General features: G+C 39.4%; 1 protein-coding gene across 4 annotated transcripts in view; it reads left to right on the top strand.

Annotated features, from left to right (window-relative positions):
- Positions 1-338: 338 nt before the first annotated feature.
- itgb6 (integrin, beta 6) overlaps positions 339-16,180 on the top strand; it is an 88,856-nt gene continuing 73,014 nt past the window's right edge. For 2 of the 4 annotated variants that reach the window (XR_006312150.1, XM_043693849.1), the window contains exons 1-7: positions 339-849; positions 973-1,052; positions 1,479-1,561; positions 2,312-2,516; positions 3,078-3,324; positions 7,089-7,254; positions 7,370-7,531. Coding sequence is in view for 3 of the 4 variants with exons in the window: in XM_043693849.1 (XP_043549784.1) it covers positions 992-1,052; positions 1,479-1,561; positions 2,312-2,516; positions 3,078-3,324; positions 7,089-7,254; positions 7,370-7,531 (924 nt within the window). In the remaining variant the exon portion in view is untranslated. The remainder of the gene's footprint in view (positions 850-972; positions 1,053-1,478; positions 1,562-2,311; positions 2,517-3,077; positions 3,325-7,088; positions 7,255-7,369; positions 7,532-16,180) is intronic. The other 2 variants (XM_043693845.1, XM_043693848.1) reach the window with 2 other exon arrangements.

Genomic DNA, 16,180 nt, shown 5'->3' with positions numbered 1-16,180 from the left:
AAAAGAGTGTAGAAAGACAAACAAGTTAATAGAATGAGCAACAGCAAAATACTGTGAATAGAGCAAATCTGAAAATAACACTGCTGGAAATACTCAACCAGTCAGGCAGCATCTGTGAAGAGAAACAATTCAATACTTGATTAAGTCCTATTATTGTAGAATGGGCAAATTGAGAATTAATGCAATTTAATAGGGATATTGGAGTGAGTTACAGGATACAATCTTGTTTTTTTTTAACCAATGGCAGTTAACTCACGTTGATGAAAATCTTTATTTTAACTTTCCTAATTCTTATTCTCAGTGTTTCGCATGGACAAGCCCCCATTGTCAACAAGTTTGCCTCTCTCAGATAATGCCGGTGGCCCGGTAACTTCCGAGTCGGGAAAATTGTTCGGGCTTGTCAATGCGCCCTCTGGCCCTTTGTATAGACACTAATATTTGCAGAATTACCTGTAAGTCTATTTTTTTTTGTTCGGTGTACCGAACCATCAATTAATTCGGAAATCCAGGACATAGAAAGTCAAAACAAAACGGTCAGGACGTCATGTGTAAGTTTTTGAACTGTCAGGTGTTCTAGCAGCAATGAAGCATGTTACCTCTGAACAAAATGTTACCCTGGAGTCGTTGAAAATTGCCGGAAGTGGGCAGCTCACAATGAGCCAGGTGAGCACTCGCTGCCTTTCCCCAGGCAGTAAGTCCTACACCTTTCTAACCTGTTTTCTTCTTACCCGCCTTTACCATAAAAGGAAGAAGGAAGCTGGCGAAAAGCAAGGGCGAGCCTGCTCCACCATGGTGACCATACTCGAGCGAAACTCCAAGTGTCAGCAGCAGTCTGCTCCACCTCCCCAGGTAGGGAACACGGCCCTTACTCGATGTTTGCGGCTCCTCCCCCAGAGAACGCGAGGCTGCAGGTAGCAGGCGTTTCTCAAACCTTTCTTCACCTTGAAACTCATCCGTTCCATCTGTTTACAGTGTACCCAATTCCAGAGACATGGGAGTGAACCTGGTGACAATCGTGCTGCTTCTGGCCAAAACACTGGGTCGTGCAGAAGGTGAGTTTATAATTACAACACTCCGTGTGTTTGCCTTACGCGGAGTGAAAGCAAATCTGCTCCATGATCTTCAGTATTACCTGAGGTATCTGATACTGAGTGAAATGCCCAGTCAGTGAAATGAAATGTTTAATTTTGCATAACGTTACCTAATGTGAGTAACCGTCATCTCCTCGCTTCGAGATTATGAATTGGCACCTGAGTATTGCATTGATTTCTGCGGGAGGTGGGGAGATGTTCTGTTCCAAAAGCCTTATTTTAATCCATTCATTTGATCATCTCATTGTATAAAGTATTTTTTTTAATCGTGTACTTGTTCACGTTTAGCAGTCAGTGCTATCAGTTCAGATATGTTCACTTCGGGCACAGGCACATTATTCCCCCGGTTCAGGTTCTGATTATTAATTCCTCCATTGTTTTCCTTAGCAGGTTCCTGCTCTTCTGGAAGTGCACTCACTTGTGAAGACTGTTTGAGGCTTGGGCCGCTGTGTAGTTGGTGCTTCCAGGAGGTAGAACAAACACTTTTACAAGAATGCCACGTCTTCCAAGGGCAATCTTTACTCCATTTATTTTATTTTAAATGTATTATAAAAAGCTTCTGTTTCTGCTGCTCACTCATGAGTTTGACCGTGAAGTTAATAGTTAATCCATTAAAGCCACAGCCTTTTCCTCTGGACTTGTGTGTTTTATTTGTGACAATTGCAGTCAGAAATACAGTAAATGAGTAATCCATTCTATAGATAGTTTGAAGGTATTGAATATGTGTTTGCAAGTCGGGTGTACAGAAGAATACTGAAGGCGAGGGATTCTAAAAAGTGAATCCGCACCTAAAATATGGCTCTCATATGTGTTTCAAACCGGAAATTTACACCAACTCAAACCCTATCTGTTGTTTTACGTGTGTCCTTAACTCATTTAAGTTAGCCTCAGGCTTAGAAAATTAAGGTCTTGAACAAACTTGTACAAATATTCCTCTCAAATTACATGGCGAGTGAATGCAAGCTGATGGAATAAAATGTGTGCTGTGTGTTGTTTCAAAAATAGTAAAGATATTCAAAAACATTAAGAATATTTTGAAGATTCAAATGGGATGTTGGTTTGGAGATATTAATATTACTGACAGACTGGCATATTTAAGAATGTTCGCAAATAAAATATGATTGTTAATAAATTTCAAAATTCTTGAACAATTTTATTTTTGGAAAGCAGTTTTATTACCATGGTTGATCTAAGCGCTGAATGTGTATTGTTTATCTCAGGACTTCAGTGACGAATCAAATTTTGGTGGAAGATGTGACACCCTTGACAATCTCTCGTTGCGTGGATGTCCTCCGGAGTTTATTGAATCTCCTGTCAGCCACCTTAGAGTTGTAAAAGGCGAGCCTTTAAGCTTGACCAGTGAGAAGAGGGACGGGAAAAGGATACAAATGTCCCCACAAAAACTTGTACTTAACCTGCGACCAGGTAAATGCAGTGAAGAGTGATATTCTTGTGTTCCTCGAAATGCATCTGAAAAGAAAATGCAACTTTTCAGATAATAATAAGTATAGGTGTCCTGGGCAAACGATAAATTCCTTTTTAGCCTTGGAATGCCTGCTTCAGAAAGCCTTGAAATTGCTGCAAGAGTGAAATCAAAACAAATTTAGGGGGTTAAACATTCCGTAAAAGGGATCAATTTTAAACAGGAGCAAAAAACAGATTCCCGCTTTCTAAAAATAAAATCCTTGAATACCCATAAGCTGCAAGTAACAATGTGCGGGTGGACTGAGTTAAAATAAACTACAAAATTATAATCTAGAATGTTACTGTACTGGAAACTAGAGGATAAAGATGTTGAATTTTTTCATGTGGCAAAGTTCCATTGAAATTGATAACCCATGATTATTAATGAGCAGAATGAACAAGAATTGAAAAACTATAAATCAAAACATAAAGCCTGTAGACATCATGCATCTGATTAGATGTTTCTTACTGATATCTATTCAGCACGTCAAACATGGTGTTAATCATATAACTTTCTAACAGGCAGGCGGCTGACATTTGGAACGGATGTGCGGCAGTTTGAAGATTATCCAGTCGATCTCTATTACCTAATGGACCTTTCTGCCTCTATGATTGATGACCTGAACAGAATTAAAGAACTGGGCTCCTCTCTCTCCAAAGAAATGGCTAAACTGACCAGTAACTTTAAACTGGGCTTTGGAGCATTTGTAGACAAGCCAGTATCTCCTTTTATCAAAACTACACGGAAGGATTTAGCCAATCCCTGCTGGTAAGCAACTTATACTGTTTTTAATATACAGATTGTACATTCATACATTCTTCAGGAACCCAGCAAGGGTACAACATTCAGGGTGCTAAGAAGTAATTTAGAATAATCTTGTTGACAATGTTTCTCTGTACTCATCCCAACTCAAAATAAAACATCTCCTTTCAGACGACTCAAAAAGAGGTTGGATATGACTTTCACCTCAAAATGGCCAAGAAAGTCACTCAGTTTAAGGGCAATCAGGGATAGACAATAAATATTGATGTTAACAGCATCATCTACATACCTTGAGCAAATTAAAAACAAACTTTATTCCAAGTCAAAATTGCTGTTCTCCTAAAGCACAGCAAATTATTGCCCCTAATCTCACAAGTCCTTGAATGCATCAAAGCAGGGATCAATCAGACACTTGCGTTAATTGTGCAGGATGGAGGAATCAGTCCTGGTGCAGCTGAATGGTGGACCAAGCTGCAAGAGCTTTTTCTAATGCTGTCATAATACCGTGAAAATGTTTCTACCCTTAAAATTGATACAAGACCAACATTTCATAATTCAAATCTTGAGTGTTTAAAGAATCCAAATAGCTGCTGGCAGCTTTTTCAGTTTGCAAAGGAATGAATCAGGTGCAGCCGTACCAGAGTAAGAATTTTCAAATAATTTGAACGAGAGAGAAAAATCAACCAGGCACAAAAAGCTACACAGAATAAGACACTGGGGAGAATGACTTGCAACTTGCTTACCTCCAGAGTCCGATTGGACTTTACATGTGAAAAGATGAAGTTAATGTAAAATGAACATACATGGTGTTAAATTATCGCATACGCTCTTCCCTAATACTGAACCTTCACCAGCAAATGGAAATTGCTGAGGAAAGCTGTGTAAGTGGAGTTTAAAACTGCTCGCTAGGATTAGATTTAATGCATGTAATAAATAGTTTTGAGACAAAGAGCTTAATTGCTGGAACTTAACAATTATCCTATACTTATAAGGATAGTTACCCTATCAGTGACAAGACTTAACTTTCTACTATCAATTTACTTCATACCCATCAAGCAAATGCAGCAATCCATGTCATTCAATGCATGTGTATTGCCAAATGCCAATTTCACAAAGCTCACAGGACAGCACTGAAACGTGAATAGCAAATGATTGATACCAGAATTTAACTGCATCTACAGTTGTTATATTTACTTGCATAACTGTGAGTGCATCAGCCTCATCATTACTTTGGCAACAAAATCTGGTCCAATATAATTGTCACCTGATGTTTTTAAGTCAATCTGTGTGCAGGAACTTTTTCCATTTATTTGAATGCATGGGAAATCTAGCCTGTTAACCTCAAGACTGTAAAAATAAATGGGTCTATATAATATGGATTATGCAAATAATACACTTCAAAACATAAATCTATCTCACAAGCTGTTTAGAGGGATATGGGCCAAATGCTGGCAAATGGGACTAGATTTATGTAGGATATCTGGTTGGCATGGACAAAGGATTTGCTTCCATGCTGTATAACTCTATGACTTTATGACTCTAAATTATATCTCTTTAGTTTAATTAATATTTCAAACATTAATTGTGGATGTCTTTACTCCACTGCTTTAGCTTCATTGCAAAGAGAGTTGCATCTGATAGTGATGCTATACTTGTATTATCAATCCATAAGGCTTAACTTGGCATTGGAAAATTGATATGAGGGAATATCTCAGACTGTTTGGATACAATATCAAACTGGATTTAAAATGTGCTCCTGGGCTCTCTTCCGTTTCCTGAACTGTATCTACATTAAATTAACATGTCTAAACAATGTTGGGTTTGCCTCCTACACTGAAACATTTAAATACATGACCATTGTTTTAAAAAAATAACAAGTTGCCTCCAATTGATACTAATGCAACAAGAAACCTTTGCAATACTCAGTAGGTAAAAGTGAGCTATGCTAATAATTGGTCTTTATATTCTGGTTAAAAGTGATAGATTCAATGTTCTGATTTGCTTTTTCTGACTGGAAAATTATGCAATCGTACAGTACTGTACTACTGCTTTCTGACAACATTTAGTATAGTTTAAAAAAAAAAGACCTTTAGCGTGCTTACCTTCATTGAAAGGAGGTTTGAGTATAAGGAGAGATATAGACACATAGAAAATAGGTGCAAAAGTAGGTTATTCGGCCCTTTTGAGCCTGTACCACCATTCAATATGATCATGACTGATCATGCAAATTCAGTATCCCATTCCCGTACTCTCTCTCCCTTTAGACGCCAGGGTCATATCCAGCTCTCTCTTGAATATATCTAATGAACTGGCCCCAATAGCTTCCTGTGAGAAGGAATTGCACAAGTTCACATCTCTTTGAGTGAATAAGTTCTTCCTCAATTCAGTGCTGAAAGTCCTACCCCTTATTCTTTCACAGGGAGTATTCCCTTAGACTGTGACCTCTAGTTCTGGACTTCCCCAACAACTTCTTCCCGCATCTGGCCTGTCCAGTGCATTAAGGATTTTGTATGTTTCTATGAGATTCCCCCCTCATTCTTCTTAATTCCAGTGAATACATGCCCAGTCGATCCAGTCTTTCCTCATATGTCAGTTCTGCCATCCTAGGAATCAGCTTGGTAAACCTTCACTGGACTCCCTCAATAGCGATAATGTATTTCCTCCAATTAGGAGACCAAAATTGTACACAATACTTAAGGTGTGGCCTCATCACATCCCTGTATAACTGCAGCAACACATCCTTACTCTGATACTCAAATCATCTCTCTATGAAGGCTAGCATACCATTAGCTTTCCCCTCCATCTGCTGCATCTGCATGCCAACATTGAGCAACTGTTCCATCATAACACCCAGGTGTGCAGCTTTACAGAACTTTAGTTAGGCCATTCTTGGAATATTGTGTGCAATTATGGTCACCACACTACCAGAAGGATGTGAATGCTTTGGAGAGGATACACAAAAGGTTAACCAGGAAGTTGCCTGGTATGGGGGATTTTGGCTATGAAGAAAGGTTGGATAGACTGTGTTTATTTTCACTGGAACGCGGGAGATTGAGGGACAACCTGATAGAAGTTTATAAGATTGAGTCGCATGGATAGAGTGAAAAGCATGAGGCTTTTTCCCAGGGTGGAGGGGTCAATCACTAGGGTCAGTCAAGGTGCGAGGAGGAAAGTTTAGAAAATATATGCGAGGCAAGTTTTTTTACACAAAGACTGCCTGGAGTGCATTGTGAGAAGAGGTGGTGGAACCAACTACAATAGCAGTATTCCAGAAACACCTGGACAAATATATGAATAGGAAAGGAATAGAGATATACAGATCCTGTAAGTGAAGACAGTTTTGATATGGAGGGGCAAAATGTGTCAGCGCAGGCTCAGAGGGCTAAAGGGCTGTATCTGTGTTGTATTGTTCTTTATTTTTCACATTAGCTGACTTTTTTTTTCAAAACTGTATTAAATACCAGAAGTGTAGTTTCACCATAGGAATTTTAATATAGAAATTTAATATGTCAATATTCCTCCTGAGAAAATGTCAAATGCTTTCTACTGGAAAATTAAGGATAATGCTATAAAAATGGACATAATCGTTATTTAGAAGATTCACCCTTTTCCTGATTAAAAAGTCTTTTAAGTTTCTTTCAACTGATTGCACAAAATTCTGCTGCATAGTTTTTCATGAGGTGCTTAATATTTTGCAAACTCAAGCGTTGCTATATTTGGAACTTCATTTTGATTGGAACTGGAAAAATATTGTATCTTTTTTTAAATAGGACTCAGGACGCAGAATGTTTGCCCACATTTGGTTATAGACACATGCTTTCACTGACTGAGGACACAACAAAATTTAATGAAGTTGTTCAAAAACAGCAAATTTCTGCAAATGTAGATGATACTGAAGGAGGATTTGATGCAATATTACAAGCAACTGTCTGTAAGGTAAATTAACCTCTTGAATTTACTTTGCTGTGTCATTAAACATTGCCATGCAGATAGGGAACAAATAGGTGAAGTGTCTAAAAACAACCTGTATTAAAAATAATCTCTATTTTAGGAAAAGATTGGTTGGCGTAATGATTCCTTGCACTTGTTGGTATTTGTGACTGATGCTGATACACATTTTGGAATGGACAGCAAGTTGGCTGGAATTGTCATACCTCATGATGGAAAATGCCACTTAGACAATGAGAACAAATATACAAAGTCAACAGCAATGGTAATGTTTTTAAAAATACTTTGCTTTTAATTTAACATCATTTATTTCGAAAGACAAAAGGATTGGATGCAAAATAGCAAGATTTTGTGGGCTGCCTAGATTCCAGTTCAAAGTTTAAAAATTCTGAAGTTAAATTGCCATAAATCAAGTTCCTGAACAGACTAGAAAAAGTTAGTTCTTAACACAACTCTTAATGTTGTTTGAAGTATATATGAAGTTAATTTAAATTTAATCTTCTAAGTTTTGATAAATGTTCATTTTTCAGTGTAGTTTGCCAAAACCTGAATTCTTCAATTCAAAAAATACCACAACGTGGAGAATACCTAATGTTTAAGTGTGAACACAGGTCAATTCTTGATAGTTTCCAACCAACCAACCAACGGTGCTCATTCAAACTCAATTGACAAAAAAGTCGTGTCACAACTACCATGGACCTAGTTTTTCTCTAACAATACTTAGTCGTGGTATGAAACCTAGTTTGCATGAATATTAAAGGTTTTTTGAAATTTATCAGCTTGTTCATTAAGCATTTCTATATTTACTTTAGCCATACATTGCTGCAGTCTTAACAATAATTGCTTCAGGAAAGTTGCACATACAAAGACTGTTTTCTTTTTACTTTTTCATTCTTGTTTGTCATTTCGCTCCTAATCTCACCTTGCTTTCTTCCTCTTTATTGCAATTTCTGTAAAATAATTGACAGAGTTAACAATTTCAGCAAACACTTCCTGATTAAAAAAATTCTTCAGGGCCCTCTTGTGGTGCAGTGGTAATGTCCCTAACCCTGGACTGGGAAGCCCAGGTTCAAGTTCTATCTACTCCAGAGTGTGCAATCACATGTCTGAGCAGGTTGATTTAGAAAAATTGATTAAATAAAAATTCATCAGTGAGCTCTTCTGGTGTGGTAGTAGTATCCCCACCTCTGAGCTAGGAGGAATTGGCGGCATGGTGGCTCAGTGGTTAGCACTGGTGCCTTACAGTGCCAAGCACCGGGGTTCGATTCCAGCCTCGGGCAACTGTCTCTCTGGAGTTTTTACATTCTCCTCGTGTCTGCCTGGGTTTCCTCTGGGTGCTCTGGTTTCCCTCCACAGTCCGAAGATGTGCAGGTTAGGTGGATTGGCCATGCTAAATTGCCCGAAGTATTCAGGGGTGTGTAGGTTGAGTGCATTAGTCAGGGGAATTATAGAGTAATAGGGTAGGGGAATGGGTCTGCGTGGGTTAATCTTCAGAGGGTCAGTGTGGACTTGTTGGGCCAAATGCCTGTTTCCACTCTGTAGGGATTTTAATGAGGTTCCATCTTCTCCAGAAGTGTGCAACAATACCACTGAACAGGTTGAAGAAAAATACCTAAAAATTCTTTAGTTTTGTTAAAGAAAAGAGGTATGCAATTGAATGTCCTGTTCACATTGATTTCCATCCCCTGTAGAGGGTGCTGAACCTAAGCCGAGTCAATTTATTGCACTTCGTATGAGCACTGTGCAACAGTGTTTTATGCATTATTTCTGCATCTGTTATTTATCATTAACCTTATATTTAATAATTTAAGACAAAGTATTTTTCTCCATATTACTTTGGGTTGTTAAACACAAGCCACACATTTGCCATTAATTTACTCAATTCGGGTTGTCATTTCTATTATCCCTCAAAATTCTTTGAGCAGTTTTCTGTTTTAACCAGACGAGAAAGGGGTCATAGTTCAACCTGTTTTAACCCTCTTCAGTGAAAGCATTTTTTTTTTGTTTTAAGCAGGCAGCTTTCACGCTTAATGTAAAAAAGAAACCAAAGAACTGCAGATGCTGGAAATCAAAAGCAAAAGTTGCTGGAAAAACTCAGGTCTGGTAGCATCTGCAAAGGGAAAGCAGAGTTAATGTTTTGGGAGCAGAGACCCTTCTTCAGAATTGATTTTATCTAGTTAAAAAGTTGGTATATTTTCTGAAGATGGGGTGGTGGGAGGGGTGTAGGAGTAAATGATTGGCAGAGATGGAAAGCAAGAAAAGTAGTTGGGCAAAGGAAAGGAACACTTTAACTTAAAATATCGCACAACACCAGGTTATAATCCAACTTTGAAAGTACAAGCTTCAAATAAACCTGTTGGATTATAACCTGGTGTTGTGCAATTCTTAACTTTGTCCACCCAAGTCCAACACTGGCACCTCCACATCATAATTTATACTTAGTTAAGGAAGGGGAGAGCAAATGCAAAGCAAACAAGAAAAGTCAACACCTAGCAACATATACAGCACAGGTATTGATGTTTAAAAAGAGAATGAGGAGAAGCTGGTTGAGCATAGGCACTGATAGAAGCAAACACAAATCCTGATCTTAGACCTAATGGGTTGTAAGGTGTGTGTGAGATAGAAAGGCAGACAGGGAAAGTGTCATCCAGGTTCTTTCTTACAAATCCATTTTCCCTTGTCTCTGCTCTGCTGCTGAGAGTAAAGGATAATTTGCATATTCCTGAGTCTGCTCATTATTTTTTCGAGATGAATATTCCACATATTACACAGAGATGAAAGATCATATGTAAATCATGCAGGATATAGTGGTCTGTGTTTCAGCGCCCTTAATAACTCAGTTAATTTCAGCTTAGACTGTTGTCCACTGATGGGATTGCCAATTTGACTCAGCCCAATCAGGTGATCACAGCAGCCATGTACAGAGGAACCTCAATTATCCGAATACCAATTATCCGAAAATCAGATTATCCGAAGGAGATCTCGAGGTCCTGGTGGAAACATTACTTCAAAGACGTGTTTCCAGCAGTGGTTGCATCTTTTGTTTATAGTGATTAAACAGGCACTGTCTCCAAATGACTGACCCCCTGCCCTGTCTCTCTCCCCACACATTCCCTGGTGTTCTACAGAGGGGTGTACCCTAAGCCCCACCCCCTCTTCCCCAGATAATCTCTCCAACATTGTCCTGTATAGGGCAGAGGTGGAACCTGTCAAAAAGGTGCAGTAGAAAATTGTGTGTGCGCACGCTATTTGGAGACTTACAAAGGCAGCTGCAGTAGCAACAGTCTTGTTGGTGTGCAGTCTGGCTGCCCTGAAGAGGAGGCGAGGCAGGCAGGGGGCGGTGTTGGGCAGGAGGGGGGTGGTGTTGGGTGGGCGGTGTTGGATAGGGTTGGGAGCACAGGGTCTCGCAAGTTGTGTGCTGCTGCGAGTCTCCTGAACGGGGAGCAGACTTTTAAAACCTCCGAGCCCCAGAGGAAAGGCATTTAATTAATTAACCGAATAATCGATTATCTGAACAGAATAGTGCCCGGCCATCTTGTTCAGATAATCGAGGTTCCCTGAATTTTGTTATTGTTAAACCCGTTTTAAGTCCATAAAAGTCATAGGCATTTAAACTAAATCATTTAAGTTGAATATTGATAGTCTATTTTCAATGTGATCGTAATACTTCCTAGACTCAACGTAACTCTGACAGGGTTACAATTAACTTGTCCACTAACCATAATTGAACAGATTGATTGGATTGACAGAAACATTGGCAGATTTTTAAGGGAGCAAAAGCAGAAATTGCTGATAAAGCTCAGCAGGTCTGGCAATATCTGTGAGGTAAATCAGAGTTAATGTTTTGGGTCCAGTAACCCTCACTCAGAACAGAGTTGTAATGTCTGGAACTGAAATGCACCGCAAGCCCAAACAATGCTCCCAAATAAATTTCCTGTGTAATTCTTAGCACACTCTGGATAATTTAGTAAATATTGTCCAACAGCGAAATCAGAACGAATGCTGAAGAGTATGTTCTGAGTTTTGCAAGTGCAGGCTCATAGAGTACAGTCAGCAAGCTTCTCACAGTTAAGGGAATTAATTACTTTATACCTGGTATAGCATGATCTATTACATTTATGTAATGGAACATCTTTTTGGTTTGACAGTAGAATCCTGTTCGTGGAGACCATCATTCCTATGTTTTATGCAATGTAGCAGTGTAAGATGACTAACGTCACTTGTTGCTCAACATTTTGGGTAATTTTCCCTTTTCAAAGTAAACTGAGGTGAATTGGGTACATTTCAATGTCAAATGTTGTACCATAGGCCCATTCATGAGTCTGCACAAAGTATAGTGAGAACTGATTTGATCAGAATAGCCTTTTATCTCACAGACTAATTGTGATACGTTTTATCTCAGCATGAAGCTTGAACAGTGAGCAGATCAATATGGCTCTATTCACAAGGTTGCCAGTAAGGTTGATCGTGTGCTGTGTGGAACTGTAGGAATCCCAATGACTATATTGACCAGTAAACATAAGCTTGCAGCAGATAATAATAAAGAACCTTCTGACAGAGCTTTCAACTAGCACATTGAGGAAAGGGTGCTCATTTGATTGCTCCATTTCAATGGTATATCAGAGTGCAGAATGGAGTTTATTAAAGTGTGGGAAAATATTGCTTGGGTGCAATTGTGGACTGAAGTATTGCAAACATATCATCTCTATATGGAACATATACAAGGTGTAAGAGAATAGTGCTCACTCCCTTGAAGACATGCTTCTCATGGCAACCACCAAACATCTTAGAAAGAGCTGGGCGTGGATAGGATACCACTTTACATTTACTCACTGCATCATGACAATCTAGATGTGTCATTGATGTATAAATCTGTTTTCATAGAACTCATGGACTTAAAACTTAGGCAGTTGAGTTCAGTTCTAACCACACCACGTACACACAAATAGATGGTATAATATTTGATTATATTGTCATGTGAGTAATGAAACCCTATTGCAACCTTGCAGCTGCTCCCTTTCTGAAGTAAAATTGGATTGCCAAGAATTGTTTTGGACAGATACCTCATAGATCTTTAATTCTTTGGTATCAGTATATTTTACTTAAGTCATAAAGAATCTCTTAAAGCTCTAAAGATGTTCCAATAATTCTGTAATTGGATTCCAACTTGTAAATACAGTTGAAATATTTTACCAAACCCTGTACTTATTATGTTTCAAGAGCAAACCTGGACCTACCTTTAACAAATACAGACTCTGACTCATTCAACACTTACTATGTCGCAGATATTATTGATTATGGTTTTTGTGACAGTCATACGCTGGGAAACAATTATGAATCAGAGCTATGTTTTATACTGTCCCAAATGTCCTTTGGTCTGACTTCAAATTTCTCAGTCTATTTTCTACCAATTTAGGATGGAATTTACCATTTTGTTTCATATTCAAATATATTTATGAATTATGATTAGGATTTTCATGTTCCATCTATTTTGGTTGCATTTTGTAACTGGTCATATTTTGTGCTGCATTTATTCAGCAAAACATCCCAAGATGCTTCAATAGAGAACATGGAAATGATGCCTCGGACTGAATTTTATGAAAAATCAGCTAAATGTCAATGTTGGGGAGTTACATGAAGGGCTTTTCTCCCTTTACCTTGAGGAAGTATTTCTTTCACTGTTCTCTGCAGCTTGCCTCATTAACAATGCACCATTAGCTATGGCACTCCCCTTGCATTCTTGTGTGTTCAGCAATAACATGTGTACCTGCGACTGCTCGGACCTCCTGGGAATCAAGACCCCTGTGCCATTTTAAAAGCCTAGCCATGCACCAGATCAAACGCTGTGGCCAAGAGCTGCCCTTCACAGAACACTTTGTGTGAAGGGATCAAAAAAACACAGTTCTGAGGACATATCGGTAGCAAGGCTGATACGTCATTGCAAAAACAAGTGCACATTTCTAACTGTATCATTATTTAAGAACATGCTTCACAGGTTAGTAGTCCTCAGCATCAGTCCATCTTAGAACCCTGTCTTAGGGAGTGCCTACTGTCACCTAACATCTTCACATTGATCAATGTGGGAGCATCGCACACTGGAAAGCCTTCAAATGGTTGAAAACATTCACTTTTATTCAGTGACAGCCAAAGCAAGGAATAAATAAACAAAAGCTGCATTTGCCTCTGGGAACAGACCGGGACTGCTTATCTTCCAAGTGGCCAAATATTTGCAGTCAATGAGTGATCACTGCACTCAACTTGTACCTGTTGCAACCAAATGCTAATTAAGTCCTGTCTGGCTTGTAATACCCAATGCTGCAGCACTCTGTCATGTTAAAGGGGATGTTCCACCATCTCAATTTCCTCCTCGAAACAATGCTACCGCTGTTCCAGCACTTCATTGTCCATCATGACCTTTCCTTGCCTACTCCAGTTATGCACAGCGTAACATGCGAGGATCATGCAGCACACTATATTTGGAGTGTACACCAAGGCCCTCCCAGACTAATCTAAGTATCAAAACCTCATCTTCAACAGACCTACTATCTGTTCTATGATGACTCTTGTGAAGACTGGTCTGTGATATATCTTTGCTTGGTCTCAGGAGGTTGTGTAAATGAGTGATCAGCCATGGTTGCAGAGGGATGCTTTTGTATCCCAGTAACTATTCTTACAAGGCATCTGGACAAGGAAAAGAAGAAGGAACATGTGAGTTCTCAAGGATATAGGCATCATGGCAGCTTCCAAAGTACTTGATGCTGAGTTCTAAATGTGGTACTGATGATCACAGATGACTTGCATATTGATGGAATGAAATCATTTTCTGTTAATTAAGTGAGTGATGTTGTGATATAATACCTTTCCCCTGGTGGAGGTTGTGCCTACTGCCCAGACACTGATCTGATCACAGAAAAATGAGACAAAGGTGGGATCTGTCACATGTTCACAACCCCTCAGGCTATAGGACCTGCTGAAGCACTTGAAATAGTTCTGTGACAGTCCCAAAACTTAAGCAGTCTGCAGTGACACTGTGGTTGAAAAATGTGGTGCTGGAAAAACACAGCAGGCCAGGCAGCATCTGAGGAGCAGGAGAATTGACAGGAGCCTTCAGGCTTATGCCCAAAACGTCGATTCTCCTGCTCCTCGGATGCTGCCTGGCCTGCTGTGTTTTTCCAGCACCACATTTTTCAACTCTGATCTCCAACATCTGCAGTCCTCACTTTCTCCCTGCAGTGACACTGTGCCTTGCTCAGCTGGAGGAAATGGCATCAAGGGCAATAGACTCTGAGCCTTCTGTAGTACCTCAGCAGCCTGAGGAGACCTATACCGTTGACCTTTTCACATGGAGGTTCTTCAGCAGCTTCTGGAAGTTGCTGATGATCCTGGGCTTGCTGATTTATTTATCATTCCTTAATTCTTGCACCTTTATAACATTGCAACTGCAGCAAAAATGACTCCTTCCTTAGCTGGCTGCATTAGTTATACTTCCAATGAACCTTTTGGGAATATCAGAAATAGAACATATCCTCAGTACTGTGAGCAATCAGTGTTCACATTACTCACAATTTACTATTTAGCATTCTTCTCCATCGATTGTGACATGGAGGAATCCAACAAGGTGGGCCGTGGAAGTCTCTACATAGACTTTTGACATAGGGAATCTTATTCTGGTGAATGGTTCACAAGTCACATTATGCAAATACAGTAGGAATTGTACGTCTTGTATGGTTACTGATACCTTGTTACCCCACACCGACATCATCTAAGAAAGCCTGTATTACATATAGAAAAAGTTGGTGAAAACTTACAGCTCAAGGTGAGACGGAATCAGCTGTATGCCCTTGAGAAACCTACGAGATCTTGTATGGTCTTTGTGAATTGTGGCCCACAGCCGACATTTTTAAGGTTATGCGTGATCATTTAAGGTTATGCGTGATCATTTCTCCTTCACAGATGTGACTATGATCAATCTGTAATGACCAAAGACATGGTGATAGCTGGTTATGACCAGGATTTACATCTCACGCAATTGGACACTACACATATATTTCACATGCAGGATCTTATGATTATAAATGACTTCAACTTGTATTGCGAAAGTGCCTGATGAATGCCATTACCCCTTGAAAGGCCTTACATCATAAGTAGAGCCCATGTGCTGAGAAATGAAAAACACTCACCTATTTTACCCATGCGTTCTTGTGCAACCTCACGTTCTAGAAAAATTGCGGTTTAGAAACAACGTTTAAAGTGTTGGTGATGTAATCATGTTACAGCCAAAACACATTTTAAAAGTTCATACTTTAGAAGCAACATCCCCAATTTGTCAAAATTCACTTTGACTAAATGCATGTTAGAGCAGAACAACCTGAAATGGATATGGTCACAGCCATTTTCCATGTATTTGTGAATCACATAACTATGGAAGGCAGTACAGATCACACTTAAAGAGGGAGTAACAGACTCTGCTTGGTAATCAAAATTCTCTGTTTCTTACTTGCACTGCCTGCAGTGTTGAGCTTCCATTCATTCCCATATATTTCTTTCATTTACACCTTTGGCTTCCAACATTACCCTAAGATCTGGCCATACAGCTGAATCATGCTAGCCATCATGTGGCACTGTCCCCATTGAAGCCACCGTTATCACGATCATTGATGAGCCCCTTCTGACTGATGAATGAACGCCTATGACTGATCTCAGTCTAGCTCCTCAGCTAACTGACCATGAATTCCCAAATTGGTTCCACTGGACTCACAGAACTGAACATGGTCCATTCCACAGACTGTAGTAATATGGCACACCCTGACCCTTACTGTCCTAAGTGGCTGACTGACCACAATTAAGCACCTGGACTGATATTAGATGCTGTCCTTGACTTATTGTGTCCTGACTGAAGGTTGTCTCCCTTGAC

This window comes from Chiloscyllium plagiosum, chromosome 7 (genome assembly GCF_004010195.1).
Source record: "Chiloscyllium plagiosum isolate BGI_BamShark_2017 chromosome 7, ASM401019v2, whole genome shotgun sequence".
NCBI classification, from domain to species: Eukaryota; Metazoa; Chordata; class Chondrichthyes; order Orectolobiformes; family Hemiscylliidae; genus Chiloscyllium; species Chiloscyllium plagiosum.
This window is presented reverse-complemented; position numbering and strand designations above follow the sequence as displayed.